The sequence below is a fragment of the Uranotaenia lowii genome, chromosome 3 (genome assembly GCF_029784155.1).
Source record: "Uranotaenia lowii strain MFRU-FL chromosome 3, ASM2978415v1, whole genome shotgun sequence".
Taxonomy (NCBI): Eukaryota; Metazoa; Arthropoda; class Insecta; order Diptera; family Culicidae; genus Uranotaenia; species Uranotaenia lowii.
In genome coordinates, this window is record NC_073693.1 from 89,271,563 (window position 1) to 89,293,291 (window position 21,729).

The 21,729-nt window shown below is 33.9% G+C and overlaps 1 protein-coding gene across 2 annotated transcripts in view; it reads right to left on the minus strand.

Annotated features, from left to right (window-relative positions):
* LOC129752781 (high affinity cAMP-specific and IBMX-insensitive 3',5'-cyclic phosphodiesterase 8) overlaps positions 1 to 21,729 on the minus strand; it is a 326,911-nt gene that overhangs the window by 298,712 nt on the left and 6,470 nt on the right. Inside the window, exon 1 of one of the 2 annotated variants that reach the window (XM_055748556.1) lies at positions 11,584 to 11,662. The exons of the other annotated variant lie outside the window; for it this stretch is intronic. Coding sequence (XP_055604531.1) covers positions 11,584 to 11,647 — 64 coding nt within the window. The 5' untranslated portion in view covers positions 11,648 to 11,662. Of the gene's footprint in view, positions 1 to 11,583; positions 11,663 to 21,729 lie in introns of those variants that run through there. 2 annotated transcript variants of the gene reach the window in all.

Genomic DNA, 21,729 nt, shown 5'->3' on the forward strand with positions numbered 1-21,729 from the left:
AAAATATGGAAAGGTTTTCTACATTTTTTAGGTACCATTAAGCATTTTTGTATATTTTTTAAATACATGAATTTCCCGAGTTCTGACTGAGACTGTTTTAAAAAAAATAATTTTATTTTTGGATTTGGAAAAACTGTGGGGAAACGTGGGCCATCTTATCCAAATTGACTAAATAACGTGCAAAGTTTATGAGTTGACTCAAAACTGAAATTTCGTAATTCATTTAGTTATTTTAAAGCAATTTCAGATGATGAAATAAAAAAGAGAGTTGTGTATGATTGAATAGTTCCAAATTCCTAGCTCGCGAACGTTTCGGCAAAATTCCTTGTATAGGATTTTTGTACGTCTCTATCGCATTGGAAAAAATGGACAAAATATTCTTCACAACTCTTTATTTGGCATAAGAAAACTTTGCAGATAGGAAAAATATTTTTTAAGTTCTCAACATATATAAAACACCAAAATGTAGGTGGCCCAAGATACCCCACATGAATCCCACGATTCCCCACAAGCTATAATTTGCAAATTGGTTGCGTTTGTGTTACTTATTGATGTTTCATCAAAAATTTCTTTTGCACGTGAAAGAACATGACAAAACCAAGATCATAAGCCAGGCGCGGATCTAGAGATTGCTCTTAGGGGGGGTGATTTAGTAAATTTTCAAAAATATAACCAAATTTTTTTGAGTGATTGGAAAAAATAAAAACTGTGACAGAAAATGTAAATGTATGTTAAATAATGTTAAAAACAATTTAAATAAATAGTTTATTCAAAGAATTCTGTACATCTGTTTGTGGCAGGCTTAGTCTTAGGCAAAACGCAGGCAAATGTTTTTTTCTCTGGTATGGAGTTGGATTTACGTTTATTTGTCTAGTTGGGGATATGGAATGACCATTTGTTGGTATGATTTGAACTTACTCAAATGAAAATCTCTGGTTTTATTATTAAAACTACGTCTTATTAATTTTGAAACTATTACAATACAATATTCGGGCTTCAATTATTTTTTTTTTATTTTTTTATTCCAATTTTTAACTGTTTGCTGCTTCATTACTTATCAAACCCGTCAATGTATTAATTCAATAATTTTACAAATTTTTCACTTGAAGTTAAATTAAAATATCAATTTAAAGACCTGAATAAAAAAAAAATCTATAACAAATAAACATTTAAAACACAAATAAGCACGTATCTAGAGAAATAAAATATAGATTGCTAAACATTATAAATATTTCATTTTTTATTTCAGAGGTTTGCTGAATATATTCGTCTTTTTTTTATCTGTTCGAATACTTATAGCGTTTTTTTTCTGTGAGTTTTGAAAAACAAGTCAGTGGCTTAGTAATAAGATTTAACAATTGAAAAGTTTTATTAACTCCACCAATGAGGTTGACTACAAAGAGTGGACAGACTTTACAAAAATAACCTTGCTCAGTTTTGGAAAAAAAAAACTAGCCACCTTTTGAATGTTTCCAAATGCTTTGCACTTGCTTATTGTTTTTCTTTTTCAGCACTTCGACTTTTCAAATGCTCGGAGTATGGAAACGAAAATTGTGGTGGAGGTACCCAGGGTCTAGTTAAAATGTTAGCTTTGTGATATCATCAATAGTTAAATAAGGTTTAGGATGAGCCTTTAAATAGCACCTATATCTATTTCATAGATCAATGGGTCTGCAGCAGATACGAACGTCTGATCATTCTGGAGGTCAGATTTGCTAGTAGAACTTGAAAACATTTCGATGCTTTTATGGTTCAGTTCCAGATGCATGTACTTACCCCTTATTATCATCTTCGGTGGCATGCATGTTCCTGAAAGCAGAGACTAACGGTAGCAAATCCGGATGTCTGCAAAGTTAGATCGATCAGATTTTCAGTTGCTACATCTGAAATAATATCAACTATAGAGTTGTTTTTGACAGTTCTTACGCACATTTGCCTAAGTATATATGGATAAGAAAAGAGCAAATAACCTCCAAAATTTTAGTTTACAAAACGTTGATGTCAGTTCAAGGACATGATCGCTTTTGACGTTATTTTTCCACAGTTAAAAAGTTTTACTGAAAATGTCAGAATTATGTCACCAATATTTCTAGCCGTACATAGAACAATTATTGAAAATTTTCATCTGTGGACCCAATAAGAAATTTTTTTCAGAAAACCATCAAGATGCATAAACAAGAAATCACTTTAGGATCAACTTGAAAATAAATGTTGGCTTCTTTCAGGCCTCTTCAAGAAATCATTCAGGATATCGGTTAATAAAGAAAACCATTCTGCTGTCATGCTTAGAGAAATTCCTTAAAAAGTGAGGGGCAAGCTTTATCCTTTTCGCACGCCCGAAACCAACACGAAGTTATAAACGCGTTTACTTTTTATACTCAATTCAAGCATATTTTTTAGCAGCCTTTGAATTCTTATGCACGTGTAAAATGATAATCCCCCTTATTCTGCGCCGCGCGTGAGATGACGATAGTCGAGTCGAGTCGGAGTCACATGAGTCTTGTCACCTTATTCCCGAAGCCGATGGCAAAAATGTAAACTACTAGATTAGGATAAGAACTCAAAAAGTTCATTCTAAAAGACGTTTCTCACCTAAAGCGACTACTGGAATCGGGTGACTAGGGTGAATCGACTATCGTCACCTCACGCGCGGCGCAGAATAAGGGGGAATGTCAATGTGAAGATATTTTGACACATGAAAAAGTTATATTTCATCTAAATTGAGTTGAAAAATCTGTGACCATTTTACTAATGATTTTTTTTCCGCCTGGGGGGGGGTGATCACCCCCATCACCCCCCCCCGTAGATCCGCGCATGTCATAAGCGTAGGAGCATATTTTTGTTACGTACTTTGGGCCTCCTACGGATGCAATTTGCGGGTGCTTATTTAATTATTTAAGTACAATTTTCTAGAATAGTCAAAAAAAGAAGCATATGATACGTACATAAGACAACAACATATAGAGAAACCTGCTTACCTGCTATACCCCCAGAAACTTCAAATTCACCCCATTTAAGGTAATTTACCCCGTTGCTTGGTTAAGACACGTCCCACCTTGATGTAAATTTATGTGAATTATTATTTTTACGTAATATACACCTCATATTGAATGTGGCTTAAAACATTGAATTTTTGGCGATTTTTGGCATTTCGGCAAATTTATAGAAACTTAGTAGAATAAAAAAGGGTGCCCCACATCAAACTGAATCACAGAAAAACGCTGTAAAAAGTGACTCTATTTCTTTCAGTTTTCCAAATACAGAAAAATACGAAAAAAAGCTTTGTGATCTATACACTATCAGCTTAATTTATGAATTTTCAGGCAAAAATGCGTGATTTTCTACAGCGTTTGCAAATTGATACAATTTGATGTGGAACACTTTTTTTTAGTGTAACGAAACTCATTTGAACTTATGAAAATTAGAGTTTGAATTCCCAGTTCTGTTCAAAATAGCAGCTCTTTCGAGTTGTAGCTTCTGCATTCTTATTTAATCTTCGAAATAATGTCTAAAACTCTGAGTCTCAAATGTATCTTGGATTCAGATTGAGCTTTCTAGCAATTGTTCTATAAATTATCATCCCAAATTTATAATTTAAATGTTTATACAAATAATGGTTTTGAATTTGATTTATGTGATAACTTGAATCAAATATTGGAACTTGAAGAATGAATTCTGATCTTAGTTTTCATTTGATGTTTTGATGTTCTTTATTATTAATATTCTAATTTAAAAAAGTTACTCAGTTCTTAATGAGTTTTTATTAACTCATCTTCAAACTGGCGATGGTAGCTGTATTCTAGTAAATTCTAGGGATTTACAAAATTTTCACGCATTGAGCTGAAGAGCCGCAGCTTATAACCCGAAAAGCGGAATGCAGCTCGCGAGCCGCAAAAACATTTGAAAGAATCCAAAAGTTGAAAATTGTCACTATCGAACTTCAAAAACGGATCAAATACCTAAATTTTATGACTACCATGGTCATAAAACGTCGAGACAACACCAGATCTTATGGCCACGCATCTCAAAAACATCTTTTTATTAAAAAATATTCTTGCTGGGAATTAATTGTTTTTCTAAGACCAACCTTTAGAATGTATGTAAGATATTTCAAGAAATAATTTTTCACTAGGGTATTATAAAAATTACAAAAATAGCCAAATCCAAATTGGTGAATAAAAAATGGTAATTTTGAATTACGAATAGATATCTCATCCTGCACAAATCAAGAGTATAAATTTTCGTCGTATTTCGTATTCATTGCAAAAATCATTGAATTATTTGTATGGATCACACCTTTTACCGATTATTGGCTTAAAATTTTAACCTGAAATCAATTTCCTGTGCTGTAAAACTGTCGTGTGCAATGCATAGTTCCGAACAGGGAGTCTAAAAATCATTATCATCCGATAGAACTTGCTGATCAAAACACCCGGAGAGATTTTCTTCCGCAAGAACACTATACTAGGGCTAATCAATTTCCATTTTGCTCTCGATGAGTTGTGCATTCTGATTCAAATGTATCGTCTCTTTTAACTTTAACACGTTCGTCGCCACGGCACCCATATTCGGGTGACGGGTGTGTTTTCTGGGGGGCCCCGTCACATCAAAAAGCGTGTGACGCTCTCTTACTTGAGTTTACCGCTCAGCTTCGCCACACGCCAAATATGGGAGTTCTCCCTCTTTGCTTTCTCTCTCTGAAAATTTCTTTGGGCCCGGTTAGTAAAACTACCTAAATGAGCGTGGCGACGAATGTGTTTAAGGATAAGTTCAGCAAATAGCTGGAAAGCAATCTTTGTGCGTTTGTTCTCTTGCTCGCTTCCATCGGAGAATATTACCAGAACTAGAATTTTCTTAGAAAAAATAATTTCGGACGAGTTATCTCGATTGTCGTTAGAAACGGATGAGAAGTCATCGCGTTCTCATATTTATCGCTAAGTGTTAAACAAGCGATTAACCAGTTATCTATATCAGTTCGGCTGGATTTGTTTCCATGGTCAAGACAATATAGCGAAAACAGTGAATATTTACTATGGACGACCTCTTTCGCGACCTCTGACCCAAAATTAGACTCTTTAAATCAATTGCCCGTCTCGTAAAACATCCGTGTGCAAATTTTTATTTCAATCCAATGTTAATTAGTGACATTATCGCAAAAACTCTGAACAGTTTATATAGACGACCCCAACAAAAAAAAATTGATAACTGAAATCGATTACTCATCCTTAACAACTTCCGTGTATCAATTTTCATCCTAATACGGTGTATGACAACGTCAATATCGTAAAAACCAGTGAATAAATTATATGGACAACTCCTTTGGCCGACCCATGACCCTAAATTTGATACCTGGAATCGATTGCTCGTCCCTCAAAACACTCATGTGCGAATTTTCATCACAATCAGATCTAAAATAACGTCAAAATCACTAAACAGTATGTGTGTTGTATGGACGACCCCTTTGGCCGGCCTCTTATACAAATTTATACCATCTCAATCTGTTGGGGACAATCATAAACTTAAGTATTAGTCTGGGTAAGGCAAATAGAAATTCACTGCAGTATTTTTTTTTTCTTTTTGACAAAAAACTGAGCAGTTTCTGAAAACAGTTGTGAAAAGTTGGCATGAAAAGTCTTGCCGGAACCAAACAAAATCAACAAAACTATTTTTTTTATGGTAAAGGCATGTTCAGTTTAATGAAATTTGCAAACCAGTTTAATGAAAAACTTTCACAACGACTTAAGAACTTTTTTTTAAATGATCATTTTAAAAAACAAAGTTTGTTACCAACTCACTGGTCGGTGATTCAATCATACTTATTTTACATTTGGGGGATTTTTTTTTCATTTTTTGCTGTTTTCCAGTCCTGAGTATTAGTTCGTTGTTTCTAAACAAACAAACAAACATACTGAAATTGCTTTTTATATAAGACTAGCTGACCCGGTGTGCTTTGCTACACTTTCCAAAAATAAATATAATTTGTAAAAATTTATTCAAATTTAGATTTTTGTAAGCATTTTTTTTTAATCAAACCTCATCATAATTCAGAACCAACAACGTTGAAATAAGAGCTGCAGCTAGAGTTCCGAATCTTAATTCAAAGATGGTTTATATAATTTACAGAAACTTGATCTCTCAACTTGTTTTTCAATATCTGAAATTTGTACTCTGTTTTTGAAGCTTCATGATTAAGGTTGCCAGAATTTTTTCCACTCCCATCCGGGCCTAGCAATTCCGGGCATTTTTTCAAAAAAAACCTGGCAAAATCCGGGCATGGATTTCAATTTTTCAAATCCAAAAACCGGGCAAAAACCGGGCAAAATTGAGGTGTTATTGTATATAAAAGCAAAGAAAAAATGCAAAAGAAATGAAATTAATATTTCATTAATGTAATTGCAGACTTCCAAAAACTTTTTGGAACACTTAAATATTGGAAGGTTTATAAAAGTAAATTAGCGAAAATATTTGAAACAACCGTTGCAAATTTGCATACCGTTAATCGATTTAGCTGAAACTTACTCAAAAATTGTGATTTTTTTTTGGTTTCTTTGTGAAAATTGTGAAAAAATCCGGGCAATATCCGGACTTTTTTCACGATATCCGGGCACCCGGGCCGGACCGGACTTTCTCAAAATTTTGAATCAAATATCCGGGCAAACCCGGATAAAACCGGGCAATCTGGCAAGCTTATTCATGATGACTTGAATAATGTCAAAATTTATGGTCCCTTCTTTGAAAAGCTCTTTATCTTAAACTCCCCCCTTTTCCAATTTTGTCCCCCACTGCTTGAAGAAGGTAGGCTGATTTAAAGCAAAAAATATAAATATTTAAAAATATCAGTTGCAACACTAAATAAATTCTCAGCATTTTTTATTTTCATTTTGAAAGTCAAATATTCGAAAATGTAGGTAAAAACAAATTTCTAAATTAACATTTGTCCCTAATATTAGGGAAAGTGTAATAGCAAAGCTTATTTTCAGATGCGTCAGAGCTATGGCTTTCAAATGGATTTGATACGTATTTCTGTTTGTTTGTTTTATCAAGTTTCATTGATATACATATCTGCAGTATTCCTGCAGTATATATTAATGTTTGTTACTTCACTTTTAACGCATGTTGTTCAAAGCAAATGACCTTCATTTACAATGGCATTAAAGAATTTTAAACACTTTTCATGTTAAATACGTACTTGAATTGGTATGTAAGCAAAAAGTACAATGTTTTTTTTCAGAATTATTTAAAATAAAAAGCTTCCATTTTCATTTCTCAGTTCGTTTCAGTTGTGTATTGGGGCCGTAGTAACAATTCCTAGAAGAAAACTTTTTTTAACAGAGAAAAGTTGAACGTTTTAACATGCTGTGTTCCTCGAATGAAAATTCTTTCGGAAAATGAATTCCCTCACTTTTGGTCAATAAAAATCTGTTTATTTCACTGATACCTTTCAGTTAAGCACACGTCAGTCCTATCTAATCTAACTTAAAGAAATGGCTCTTGATCAGTTCATTTGTCGTTTCGGATTTTTTGATCTTCTTGAAATTTAAATGGCGCTTGATAAAACTTCAGTTAAGTACATTTTTACATGTTCAACAAAATGTTTCCGATCTACCTCTGTAGAAAACATTTTTTTCATATTTCTGTTATCAATATTAGTCAAAAATAACCTTGAAGGCGAAATGGGTTAAAAAAATGTATGTAAATTTTTTATTTGCTGTGTTTTATTATTCAATTTTCCTCAAAGTAGCATACCATTGTTTCATTAGCATCAGAACTAAATTTATATTTTTTAGACAACAAATGCTACCTACATTAACACGAACTAAATATGGAAGTTTTTTGGTTTTGATTCGATTGATAAAATACCAATCCGTGTCACATCTAGGCGTCATTTATTTCCACGTGCTGTGTACAATTAAGCAAAACACGCCTAGGTTTCATATCGCCCCCCGTGCGTAAGAAATATTGGTACTTGGTTGAGAAACAGGCGCCTAATTGTTAATTTTTCCAGCGATCAATGGACAGTATGCTTGTATGTCATTCACTTGCGACGACATTTGCTTGACCATAGAGACGAAAAACAAACCCCTCAAAGAAAAGAAAATCTCTAAAAATGGAAGCCATGACTTTTCAATTTCAGATTTTGGCAAAAAAAATGTATATGTTTTATTATATCGGAAAAATGTCAATCTGGGTCTCATCTAGGCGTCATTCATAACCATGTGCTGTACAAATGAGCAAGGAATCAAGTAAAAAAAAAAATCACATCAAGGCTTCATATCGCCACCCCTTGCATTGAAAATATTCTTGGTTGAGAAATACGCGCCAAAATATTCCTACTGATCAGTATGCTATGCAACGGTTACTATCCTTTTGCGACGTTGGCTCGCGACGCCTCGACCATGGAGACGGAAAACAAACCGCCCAAAGGAAGAAAAAATCTCGAGAAAATGGATGTCATGACTTAAATTTGTTTCGAAAAACTACAAATTTTGTATGAAAGCCCCCCCTCACTTAAGTCGGATGGAGTTTTGACTATTACAGAAACCATCCCCAGCCTCAAAAACCCTCAAATGCCAATTTTGACGATGATCGGTTCGGTAGTTTCCGAGTCTATAGGGAACAGACAGACAGACAAACATTCATTTTTATATATATAGACTAGCTGATCCCATACGAACTCCGTTTCGCATTCAATTTAGTATATGCTAGAACAGTTTGAGTGAATGTCAATTTACAGGCATTTTCCAGATGCAATCCCGAATGCATTTTTAAGCAATAATTGCAAAAATGTTGAACACGTTATTTGTACGCTCACTTTTTTGTCGTTTGCTACTAATTTTGAAATCGGGAATCAATTGACCGTGCCAAAACACCCCCGTTTGTGAATTTTCGTTTCGATGCGATAATAACTTACGTAATTATTGCAAAGCAAATTTGACAGTTAATAAGACCCTCTTTTTCGTCGTTTGACACAAATATTGTAATCAGAGATCAATTGACCGTTCCAACCCCAATAAACCGTTTATAAATTTCTACTCGATCATTACAGATCAGTGGTCTCTTTTCCGAACTTCGATCTCTGAAATCGATTGCCCTTCCTTGAAAACTCCCGTGTGCAAATTTTCAAACCCAAAATCGCAAAAAAAAGGTGAATAGTTAACATGGACGTCCTCTTTGGCCGACCTCTGTATGTATGTATGTATTGTATCCACCTTGGGTTTACGGCAGCGCCGCGGTTGTGGCAAAAAAAATAACCCACACGTCCATCTTGGCTACCACGCAACACAATAATAACCACTCAATGAGACTTCTAAGGGAATGGAATCGTAAGCAGAGGCATTTACGGTATCCAGGGTAAAAAAAGGGAAAAGTCTCGAGAAGCTATAACCCTGTTGTTGACTAACCAATATAGCATGTAAATTATAATCCCGCCGCCAAGGCTTCCGAAAAAAGAGTACGTCCTTATTTTACAAAAAGTAATCAAATACTTTATTTTTCTCAACCATGCCAAATTCCCTTGACATAAATTGAGGAACGTCTAGTATTCAATGCGGTACTAGCATACACGGTAACCCGCTCTTTTTGTAAAACGAGGATACCCAGATGCCCCTGCCCTTGTTATTCAAATATATTAACGAACGAAATGTAGTCAATCGAAATAATGTAATATAATACAGTGTATTGTAATGAAATATAATTAAAAATAATATGTTATTTAAAGAAATATAATATAATATAGTATTATAACCTATAATTAAATATACATACAAGAATAATACAAGACATAAAAATTAAATATAGCGATCAAATGAATAAGAGAGTTCAAATCACCTGAAAAATTTTAATAGAATAAAAATGACAATGAAATGGTTTGGATTTTTTTTAAGAAAACAAACCGCAGTAATCCTTTTGAAACCCTTGAAGAAAAAAAATTATGATATTATGACTGGGGATAGTAACATGCCTAAACATAATATTCAAAGCTAAATTTTTAAATCCGCGAGCTTCGACCAGCTGAAACAAGCGTTTAAAAAATTCAATTCAACAATTCCTGTTTAGTTTATCAGTGGATTCTGAAATGTAAATAGAGTCAGTTAATTTTCATCTGGTTAAATCCTGATAAAATATAAGAACAAAAGATAGAATATATGAAATATTAAAGTTCTTTTGCTTATCTATTTTCCTGTTGCTGAAAATAAAACTAATCAATAAAAAGGGGAAATCATACTCTTTTGCACCTTACCTACGTTATATGATAGTTTAAATAAAAATAAATATAATAAAATGGAGTAGAGTGCCTATCACTCTACTCCATTTTTTTTTTATTTTCAAGGGTAACATATATTTTTATCAATCAGTATTTAATCAATATAGTAGTAAATGCATATATAATATTGAGTATAATATACAAACAGTATATAATAATCCAACATTATAGGAACAGCTTTCAAATTCGTTTCTTCTGCTAGAAATTCCTGTAAATTACAACATGATTTATGTTAGTAAGTATCTATATAAATTGTTTTACGGCAGCATCGTGGTTGTGACTAAACAAAGGTAAAAATTATTGAACATGATATTAACAATAGACAGATTCCTTGGGTTTCTGACTCGGCAGCTTCAAGACTTCTGATTAAAGTGTCGATTACCTAGAAAGTTTTATCAAAAAATAATATAATCTAACATTCTGAAATTTCTGCACTGAAGAATTTGATGATGCTAGCTGAAATATTAACTTGTTTAGCGAATCATAATTTTTTGTTGAATTTTCCAATGAATAAACCATACGCTGTAGAATGCATTGAAAATTTTTGGTTTTTATAAATTGGATCATTTCTAATAAAGTAAAAGACATTCTGACACCACAGTACAGCATTCGGAACGTAAGCAGCCACCTGGAGTAAATCTAAAAATAATGGGAATTTATTACGAATTGCTCACCCATAGGTGTACAGTTAAAGTTAACTGCCTGTTAATAGAATAGTTGAAATATGAAATTTTTACCACACTAAGGCTGGAAAAATGAAATCAATAGATTATTATGGCTCTTTGAAAACTATACTTAAAGAATGATTGATGGCAGTTCAGTGTTTTTACGTATAATACACTGTGAACACAGGATTATCAATAAACATTTCCACTTACCCCTGAATTTTTATAGCTATATAATTTTAACATCGATTTTCGATCAGTATATTGCTACATAATTGCATCCTACTGCTACCAACAGACTGAAATCAGAGATAATATTTTTATTCTCAACAGTCTAACCGAACAATCTCTACTGTGGATATATAGGCTAGGCTACGAAGATAAATGTGAAAAAGAGCCAATCGCTCTCCGGTAAAACTACACAACATTCTAGATAGGAGAGAGTGGAAGAGAGTAAAGAAAAAAAAAAGCTTTCTTGAGCACGGAGCGCAACGCAAGCTCCTCCACACTATATTCGTCTCAGCTGCCCTAAATGGAGGCTGCTGAGACGGATACAGTGAAAAAATGCATGCCCCTCATTTGGATTTCAATTATGCTAGGAAAAAGAGAAATGATGAGTGAAGAGAAAAAAGGGATAAATTGGAAACTTCTCACCGGGTTTATGCTCCAGTCCAACACGCAAAAATGAAAACGCCTCTCGCTGCTGCTGCCCAAACATGATGGGACATGTTTCACATTTTTTAAGATGCACTTTCTTCTTTCTCCTATTCGACCTCAGGTAACATTTATAATCACCCAGAAATTTCATATTTTTTTCCACTGCGCAGTCCAGCCACTGTTTGACCAAGTTAGGCTTCCTCCCCCTCGTTTACACTGATCACTTATTCTGAGCGCTACAACTATTTTATTCTGCATCTCTGAAAACGCCATTTCACTGAATTCTTCGCTCCATTATCGGTCAACTTTGAAATTCCACAACCCTAAACACAGTGCGCTTTGTTGCCGAATAGCCCGTCACTAAACCGGAGTATCATCGCTTTAATAAACCCGCAATTTAACTGTTCATATCTTTTCTCTGATTTATTTCGTTTTGCAACCTATATCACTATAGAACTTTCAAAAAAACAATCTGATTCGAGAAAGTTGTTCTCCGACGATAGACACCGGCGACGGGAAAAAATACAACCGCTCACCAAGAGAGCACAATCGAGACTGACGTCCTCTTTGGCCGACCTCTGACCAAAAATTGGATAATTGGAATCAATTGTTCGTCCTTGATAATTTCTCTGTGCAAATTTCCATCTCAATCCGATGTATAACAACGTCAATATCACAAAAAAATCGAAAAGGTAGTATGGATGACCCCTTTTGCCGGTCCCTTACACAAAATTTGATACCTCCAATCGTTTGCACATCATTCAAAACTCTCGTGTACCAATTTTCATCCGAATCCGTTGTATAATAACGTCCATATCGCAAAAATAGCAGTACAGTGGATATGGACGATCCCTTTGACTTGCACCTTATACAAAATTTTATACCGGCAATCGATTGCGTGTCCCTAAAAATATCCGAGTATCACAAAAATACTGAACAGTGATTAGGGACGACCCCTTTGGCCGGTCCCTTACACCAAATTTGATACCGGCAATCGACCGCCCGTTCCCAAAACCATCCGAGGGCGAATTTTTAGCTCAATCCGATGTACACTAACGTCAATATCACAAAAATATTGAAAAGGTCATATGGACGACCCCTTTAGTCGACTCCTGACCCAAAATTCAATACCTGAAATCGATTTCCTATCTCTCAAAACCCCCATGTGCAAATTTTCATTACGATCCGAAGAAAAATAACGTGAAAAACGCGAAAACAATATTTGTGTTGTATGGACGACCCCCTTCAGAAGGGGTCAACCGCAATTATGAAAACATTTTTCATCATTCCTGGTCCTAATGAGCATCCATGCCAAATTTCAGCTCTCTAGCTCTTTAAACGGCTGAGCCTATAGTGCCACAGTTGAATTTATTTCTTGCGCGTTAAAAAAATAAAAATAAAAATTTCATTTTCCAAGCTTGACTTTCCCGCTTTGATGATTTTTGAGTATATAAAATCGACACTTTGAGCGTTTGGAGACACTGCTTAATCGAGTCCATTCCATAATCTATCATTTTTACTAATCTATAAATTTCATGTGTCTACAAATTTAACTTCTGTATAGGGTCCGTTTTTGAAATTCAGCAAGTCATGGGTGAATTAAAAAAAAACTGTTTAAAATCCAAAAGCAAAAATCCATCTAAAGATTTTAAATTCTTTGATTGAGTTTTTTTAACATATTGCAGACCAAATACAAGATATCTCGTTTTTTCACTCGCCAAAAGTATGCAACACTTTGAATTATAACTCAAATGTTTTATATTTAACTAATAAACTTTCTTCGACATAATTGAGAACAAAATTTGCCGTGACTCAAAGAAGCTAAATTTGTGTAATTCGGATTTATAATATACCTTAGTTTTTTCGCGGTCCGTGATGTGCTAAGATACCAAAAATCAAATCGTAGAATAAAGAATCTGAGTTTGACAGAAATAATAAGGAAATAGTCTGTAAAACTGTCCTAATTTACCCATTAAGTATTGGATGATCGATTATGTCTAAGCACATTTAATACAACCCAGCTCATTCCAAATCACGTCTAAACAACCGATTTCCGCTGTGAGTTGTTGTTTATACTTCAACTTAAAACTCTGAGTAACGTGAACTACAGTTTTTATAATTTTCATAGACAAAAATGAACCGCATTGGAGTGGTTTGTAAGTTTCGAGAGGAAACCAGCATCGTGGACAAAAAACAACTGGAAGAAAACCGGGTCCGGTGGATAAAAATTTGGACCGGAAAGTCATGCGTGCTTACGACAGTAAGAAGACTACCTCAGACTACCATGTGGCCAGAACTTCGCAAAAGACTGTAGATTGTGTTTTTACTGTTCAATTTTAATCGCGCTTAGACATATCGAACCATCTTATACAGTGATCATGTGTTCGAAATAACAATCGTTTATATTAACTGTCATTTGCGGCATTTTTTAAGGTCTGTATCATATGTTTGAGAAAAAAAGGAGCAGAGAGTACAATAATTTGAACGCTTTAATCTCAATCTGTTCACAGTTCTGTGGCCAAAACTATACACGTGCCAGAAAAGCTATTATTTTGAAAAAAATATGCGTCAACTACTTATGCCTTAAATAGAAGAAAAGCTCCTAGCTAACAAGAAATCGTAACAAAAATGATAACTTAAGTGGTTTAGAACGATGTTGCGAATCACTATTCAAATTGCATAGCGAAAAGATCGTATAAAATGTCGTCTGAAGTCCGTTTAAATCGGATATGATAGATGTCCGCCATGTTTGTAAATGATGAAATGATTTTGATCCTGCGCGGGTAATATTGACCAATGAGAAAACTGGAAAATATTGTCGCTGGCAACGATTTGAAGACTATGAGAGCAAAATCTTGCGCTCTCTTGCATTCATCCTATAGTTACGAATAAGGTATCGGATAATGCCCAATTGGTGTGGTTTTCGTCGCTTTAGAAAGAAATGAAATTTTTGTATGTATGTTGCCTCCACTTTGGTATGTAAATTATGTTTTTTAAAGTTTCATACGATAATGCTTCAAGGTATATGAAACATATAAAAAACAGCTTAAGAACATAGCTAAAAAATGTTTTGCTGGGATAGGCCACTTTACCCTACTTAAAGGAGTATTTAATTCAATAAATTGAAACATTCTGACTACTTAATATGGAATTTTGTAACTTGGTTATTGAATGAACAATTATGAATTCAAATCTCATAACTGAGATTAAACATTACATCACCCCGTTTGCACAAATGCCCACTCGAGTGATCTCTTCAAGGTTACTCATGGGCATTGCCATTGCATAACTTCCCCTAAGAAACAGTTCCTCCTCCAACAAAAACTCACTGAAGAGACAAATTTCCGACTTTTTCCTTTGTTTATAATGCCACCTAACCATTAACAACAACATTAACAATGTAAATGTAACCAACAGTTATTACGTGAATCTTCTCCTCGGGGTTAAGTTATTCGTCACCACGACGACGTTCCTATTTGTGGGTGTCTTTTTTTCTTTCTTCTGTCTTTTATTGGAATACAATTGTCATGTTTTGCTTCCAGATCCGCTTTTTTTTTCTTAGAGGCTCGTTACAAATGACCCCTTCCCCTTGACATCCCCACGCCTTCTCACCACCATCCAATTAAACATGGAATAAAAAAACTTAGTTACTGAAAAAAAAAACAGTGCAAATGAATGCCGCAATGCGGTAATAAGTGGGAAAGTTTTTCCCAAATCCGAGCAGCACAAAAAAATAAAGAAAAACAATGCCCAAATGCGTGAGAATTTTTATGCTGCAGCTTCTTCAACACAATCCGAAAACAACAACACAACTCCCATTGATGCTGCTCTAGGAGTCGTACATGAAAACAAAAACGAAGACCCTGCTGCAGTTATGCATCACTTTTGCTTTCGTTTAAGTGATTTTTTTTTCTGTCTGACTCTTTCTTCTAATGTTTAGTGCGATTTGTTGCACTGTTTGTGTGCATCGTTTGATGAGTTTATGAAATTCATAAATTTAAAGTGAGGTTCGGTTGTAAGAACTATTTTGATAAGTAAGTTCAGCATTTCAATTTTTTTTAAAGTAGCAATTTCTGGATAAGGAAAAGATTAAGGATAAGAAAATGATCACCAAGCAATCAAAAGTCCCATAACATAGGTACAAAAAAGCTTATTTACTCAGCCCCATCACTAAGCTGAAGTACATTCCATGCAGCTCCAAATTGAAGTTCTTAATGTTACTTTCAATATCCGAAAAAAAAATCCTAATGACCTTCTATTCAGCTTCTAGCGGCCTTTTAATTCAACTTTAAAAAAATCGCAAAATGAGCTTAAAAATCTCTCTATAAGACGAATGGTTTTTTCAATATTTTTTTCCCCAAATTCTCGGTGTGCAGATTTGATACAAAATAAATTCAAAATAAATTTATTTCTTTCTAAAAGCGAACAAAAAATTTTAAATGTCGATGGAACACGGATTAAAGTGACCTAGTTTATTAAAATCAAGTTTTTCTTGTCAAAGTTATCCAATAGATATAGTTTCATTACATTTCTATCTGATTAAGTTGTCTTTATCCATTTTTTCTTCGAACATTCCCTGTCAGCTAGCAAATTGATCAAAGGGTTGAAATAGCTTCGGAACACTTCATCACACAATCCCAAGTACAAGTAACACCATTAACAATCTTACTGTACGTAGGTAAGTATTTCACACGAGTCAGGTGTCATGTCTATAGGAGATGGCACGGCGTTTTCCTCCAGCAACGGCACAAGTTATCCATTCGATTGAACGGATGAATGGGGGGATGAATGAATGAACAACTGAAAGAAATAAAAAGAAAACAGCTTCTGCTAGACTTGCTGCTGCGGTAAAGTGGCAACTAGCTAGCTAACTACAAAGCAGCCGATCGGTTTAAAAGGGAGAAAAATGGAAGCATCTCTGCCTGCAATTACCTGCTAATGGGAATGACGACGTTCCCCAATAACAGCCAAATCGTTTGCCGTTCTTCGGATGGATAGTTTGTCCCTACTAGAGGATTTTTTTTCGTAGGTGTTTGGTATCTTTTGAGAGCTGGGATAATTGGTCCCTTTCAAGAAACTGCAGTGGGCTTGAGATATGAAGTTACAGGAAATTGTAGGGAAGCAAGGTTTAATCCTTCCCAGTAGCAGATAGTTTCGAACGATGAAAATGGTAAAGCATTGAAAAGTGTAAGCTAGCAATTGGGAATGGCTTCAGTCATTAGAAAATGATAGGATATAAATGAAAGAGGAGCCTCTGACAAGTTAATTCCACATTTTTTAACATTCCAAGTAAGGATTTCGGTAGAAGGATGACACTGACAAAATAAACAAAATAGCAATTAGAAAATCATGGGTTTATCAGGTGTTTCGTGCTAAAATAACAAAAAATTCATTTAGAAAACCTTTCAAAATAACTGTATATTTCTCGTTTTTCGGAAACATTTTCTTCAAGGTTCAACTTGATTTAGTTAACTTCTGTTTACAAGACTCTACGGATTGCTGCAAAAGTGATTTTGGATATGTTTTATATGCATATTAAATCAACACAACACACATCAACACACAAAAATTTAAACTTTGCCAACTACAGAACTCGCTCATTATTTGGACGATTTTGAATCGGGCAGGCCCGTTAACCAGACTTTTTAAGACCTAAGGCAACCTAAAGCCAAGTCCTGTTAGTACTCTATAGTTGGTTCATTTGTTCAAAAGTTTTTTATTTATTTCACGTTTTTTTCGAAGATACTACACTTATCGGATGCGTCCATGCGTCGTAAAATAAAATTTTTCAATAGGACATATTTAAACGTTTTTCAAGATTTTTACGATTTTCTAAACTCATCTGACTGCAAACGGCTTTTCATTTTGCTGTCAGAGAAGGCACAAATAAATACAATTATTTTGGAGTTTTTTTTTGCGACATCGAATATCTGATGAATTACCAGTTGAGTTTGTGGATTGTAACAAAAATTGTTGCAATGATTCAGGACCAAATGAACCGCTCCAATATTTACATGTTTGGCTGTAAAAACAAAAAAAAAAAAACAAATATTGCAAAGCGAAAAATCTAATGAATTTTCAAATGTTTATGAAGCATGTAGCATAAAGCTTCATGAAGGCCGAACAAATCCGGCTAATTTTATATTAAAACCTGGCAAAAACTGGGCATTTGATTTCAAAATTGCCCCAGAAACCAGAAACCACTCAGCAAAAATCAAGAAAAACAATTGAAAAAAAAAGTTTTATAAAAACTCATCGGCAGATTGGAAATCGTAGTTCATGAATTATTTTTATAAAACTTCCCCAAAAAATCTCATTTCGGAGGCATTATTAAAAAAATGTACAACAGAATTTGTATTTTTTGTTTGATGTGCCTAATAAAGTGAAAAATTCCGGGCAAAATCCGGGCATTTTTCAATGAAATCCGGAATACACGGTCGGTCCGGACAGTTCCCAAATTTTATATTAATTCCCCGAGCATACCCGGATGAAACCAGGCAATCTGCTAACCTTAATGTAGCAATTCAATATATCATTTTACTTATCCTAATGTTTCAAAGATTCCTAATTTTGTAATAAGATAATTTTCTTCAATCAATTATGTTCCTTCCGATTCCAAAGCTTAATGGTTTTCTTTATCTCCTTGTTTCAATTTATTAAATGGCTAGAATAATAGATTGAATTTGCAATAAAATTTTAAATTCGATTATGTAATCAATGCTGGATTTGCTTGATTCCGTCTTCTGATTTGGAGTTTTAATTTGAAATTTGGAAAATAACTTTTTTGATAGCTTTTAAGCTTGAATTACCTATATTCAATTGAAAATTAGGGCCTCGGAATCAGAGGGGTGCAAGTGTTAAAATTCTCAATTTTGAAAGAGTTTTTTAATGTTTTTGATTGTCATAAAAAATTTAAAAAAATCGAGCAATAGATAAATTTTTACATTTTTCGATGCCATAAAAAACTTTGCCTAGTATGACGGATTGGCTTAATGATATCACCTACAAACTATATATTGCTTTCATTATCCTATACCAACACTGTTGGTGTATAAATATTTTTCGGACAATCACAAAATTTTTTTAAATAAATATTTTTATAATTCAGTTAGCTGTCTGGGGCAAAATGCAACAGAATACAAATCAGAACTAAATCTCATAAATCACGTTTCCATATGCTGGGATATGATTTTTTTGCATTATGCGTTTGTTAACATTCAAATTTCATCATTCCTAAGATTTATTTTCATGATTGAAGCTTATAGAATATTTCGAATATTTTGTAGTATTTTTTACCCCTAAATGTATGCAGCAGATTAACACTTTTTCCTTAAAGACATTTTTGACAGAATAATTTAAAATTTTATTCGAACAAATCCAAAAATTAGTGTACTCGGTGGTTTATACGATATGAAATCACAAATGTACCAAAAACTATAAATTTTCAAACGTTTTCATATGATTTTTCATTAATTACAGAATTTGTTGCAACTTACCCCTTTTTCTTAGTAGAGTGAAAATCGCATGTTTTTGTAAATTTAAAAATAACTGGTAAAACCAATTATTTTTCCGAATACGTCAGTTTGGTGTCCCATCAGTCTTAAAACTTTTGATGTACAATAGGAATGATTATCTGTAAGCATTAAGATTTTAGAAGCCATTGAAGTTGAAAAGTGTTGCATGTTGCCCCAGTTGACGGAACCTAACGATTCTTTATGTTTCAATCAACATCTGGCGCAAAACTTGGATTTTTATAATTTTTGAACACTTTTTCGATTGAATTATAACTGGTCGAATTCAAAAAATATATGAAAAACCTAGCACAGGGGCCCGTTCCCCGACCGCTGACCTACTAGCATCTTGACAACTTTGAAGCGTGATTTCTCGAAACAATCATTTGGGCACTAGCACCCCATTGATTCCAAGCGCCTCATTTGTATTGGGTATCTGCTTTAAATTTTTTTTAAATAAATTTGGTTAAAAAAAAGAATTATTGAAACTCAGTATTTCAAATCCGGATTGATATCTAGCAGTGTTCGGCACAAAAGCGCTAAACCGCTAATCGCTAATTAGTTCGCTAACTTTTTGTTAGCGGTTTAATTTTACCACTAAATTTTAGTTCCGCTAATTGAAGAACGCTATCTCTCATATATTTGTTAAAAACTCACGAAAGATTACTGATAGAAGTATACATTTTGTCGTACTATGAATTGTCAAATGCTGTTAACAATTCATTTAGCCTTTGTTTCAAGTTCGAATGGAAACTGTTTTTTGTTTTCTAGTGTTAAGTTTGAAAATGTTGTTCACGTACACGTGTATTAAAACACTGATTTGAGTCTCGACACGAATTTGTGGCATTAATGAGTGTCACTGATAAAAATCTTATACATACACAAATTGGACCAAGAAGAAATCTGAGAAAAAACTGGCAACCACAATCTTGTTCCATTAACTGTAAAACGCTTTAGAACTGCCTCAATTTGGGTTCAAATCTCATAAGTTTTGGACCAATATTTAAACAAGTTCTAAAAAAGTCGAGTTGAAAATGGTATAATGTGCGGTGCTGTTGCTTTGATCGAGTTAGGGTCTAAACCGGCTGTTTGGATTTAGTTCCATAATGTTTAAAAATGGCTAGTAAAATGTGTACCATAAATCCTGATTTAACATTAAATTCAAAAAATATACATAACTTGGTTAGCGATTAGCGAATAGCGCTTTAAGCTTGAAGCGATAACTTTTTCAGCTGATTTAGCGGTTTTGATTAGCGATCGCTAACTTTGCATGCGTTAGCGATTTAATTATCGGCGCTAATCTTTCAGTTAGCGATGCCGAACACTGATATCTAGATTCAAAATTTTGGATCAAAACAATACATTTTCAAAGTGTTAACTATGTTTTTGAATTTAATACAGTTTTCAATTATGCTTTTCAATGGTTATTTTTATTCAACATGTTATTTTTATTTTGCGGCCCTGGAGGTTGTACAGAATACTTAACCAATTGGCTATGAAATCTTATTTCATGAGAGATTCTTGAATTTGAATTTATGAAAAATCTGTCGAGGATATCCTTATAACAATATGTAGGTAGGGTCAAGTGGGGTAATTATGAACACGGGGTAATTCCGAACAAGTGCTATACGCGCTGCTGTGGAGGATGAATGAACACAAAAAGTTCCAAAAGTGGTAGTTTAACATCGGATTGATAGCTGTAAGGTGTTTCCGATCTGTTTTCAAATCATAATGATATCATTTCAGATGTTTTAAAAAACCATTACCTCGTGAAACGGAAATCGTTTCGGACAGTGTCCAATGTTTTGAATATCAGATCATAAAAAATCCTGCTAGAATATTGTTATCAACTGTTTTACATGCAGTTTATGATGCTTTGTCTGGATTTTGAAGAAATTTTGAAAAATTTTATTCGCACTGATTCACAGATGAGTGTTCATATTCACCCCATAGTTTCCGTCCTATGGGGTAATTATGAACACATCTTCTTATGCATTTCCTGACATTTCTAATGCTTTTTAAAGGTCGAATGATTTATTCATCAACTTAGGGGGTCATTCACTAATTACCCAAGCATTTCCAGACCTCTTCCCCCCTCCTCCGCTTGTAATAAATTTCTAAAAAAAAACTACTCCCCTCCCCCTTTCTATAACATCTTAACACATTAACGGCCGTGAAGAAATCTTAGCCGGCAAACATCAACACTCGGCATTTCTATCCCAGAATCCACTGGACCAAATTCAATAAATTTCATAATTAAATTAGGTCTATAATGTGTTAAGTTTTGAATTTTTGAGAAATTGATTTTTTTTCCTAAATTGAGATTCGGATTTTGAAAAAAAAGCTCTACCAGTTCTTTTCAGTCTTTGCAAAAAACAACCCCGTTTTTTTAAAACTGACAATAAAATTTCAAAAGTGGAAAAAAAGTGAATAAAACAGAAATTTTTAAAAAAGCTCAATCTGTAACCAAATTTAAACAAGTCTTAATTTTGTTTTAATAAATAGTGGTAAAAATTTGATTTTCGTTGATCAGTCATAAGTGTTACCGGTAATACCAAAACCGAAAACCTGTATCCCAGGAATAGTTCTCAAATACCGAATAGAGGTTTTACGTGCTTCCAAAACCAGGTTT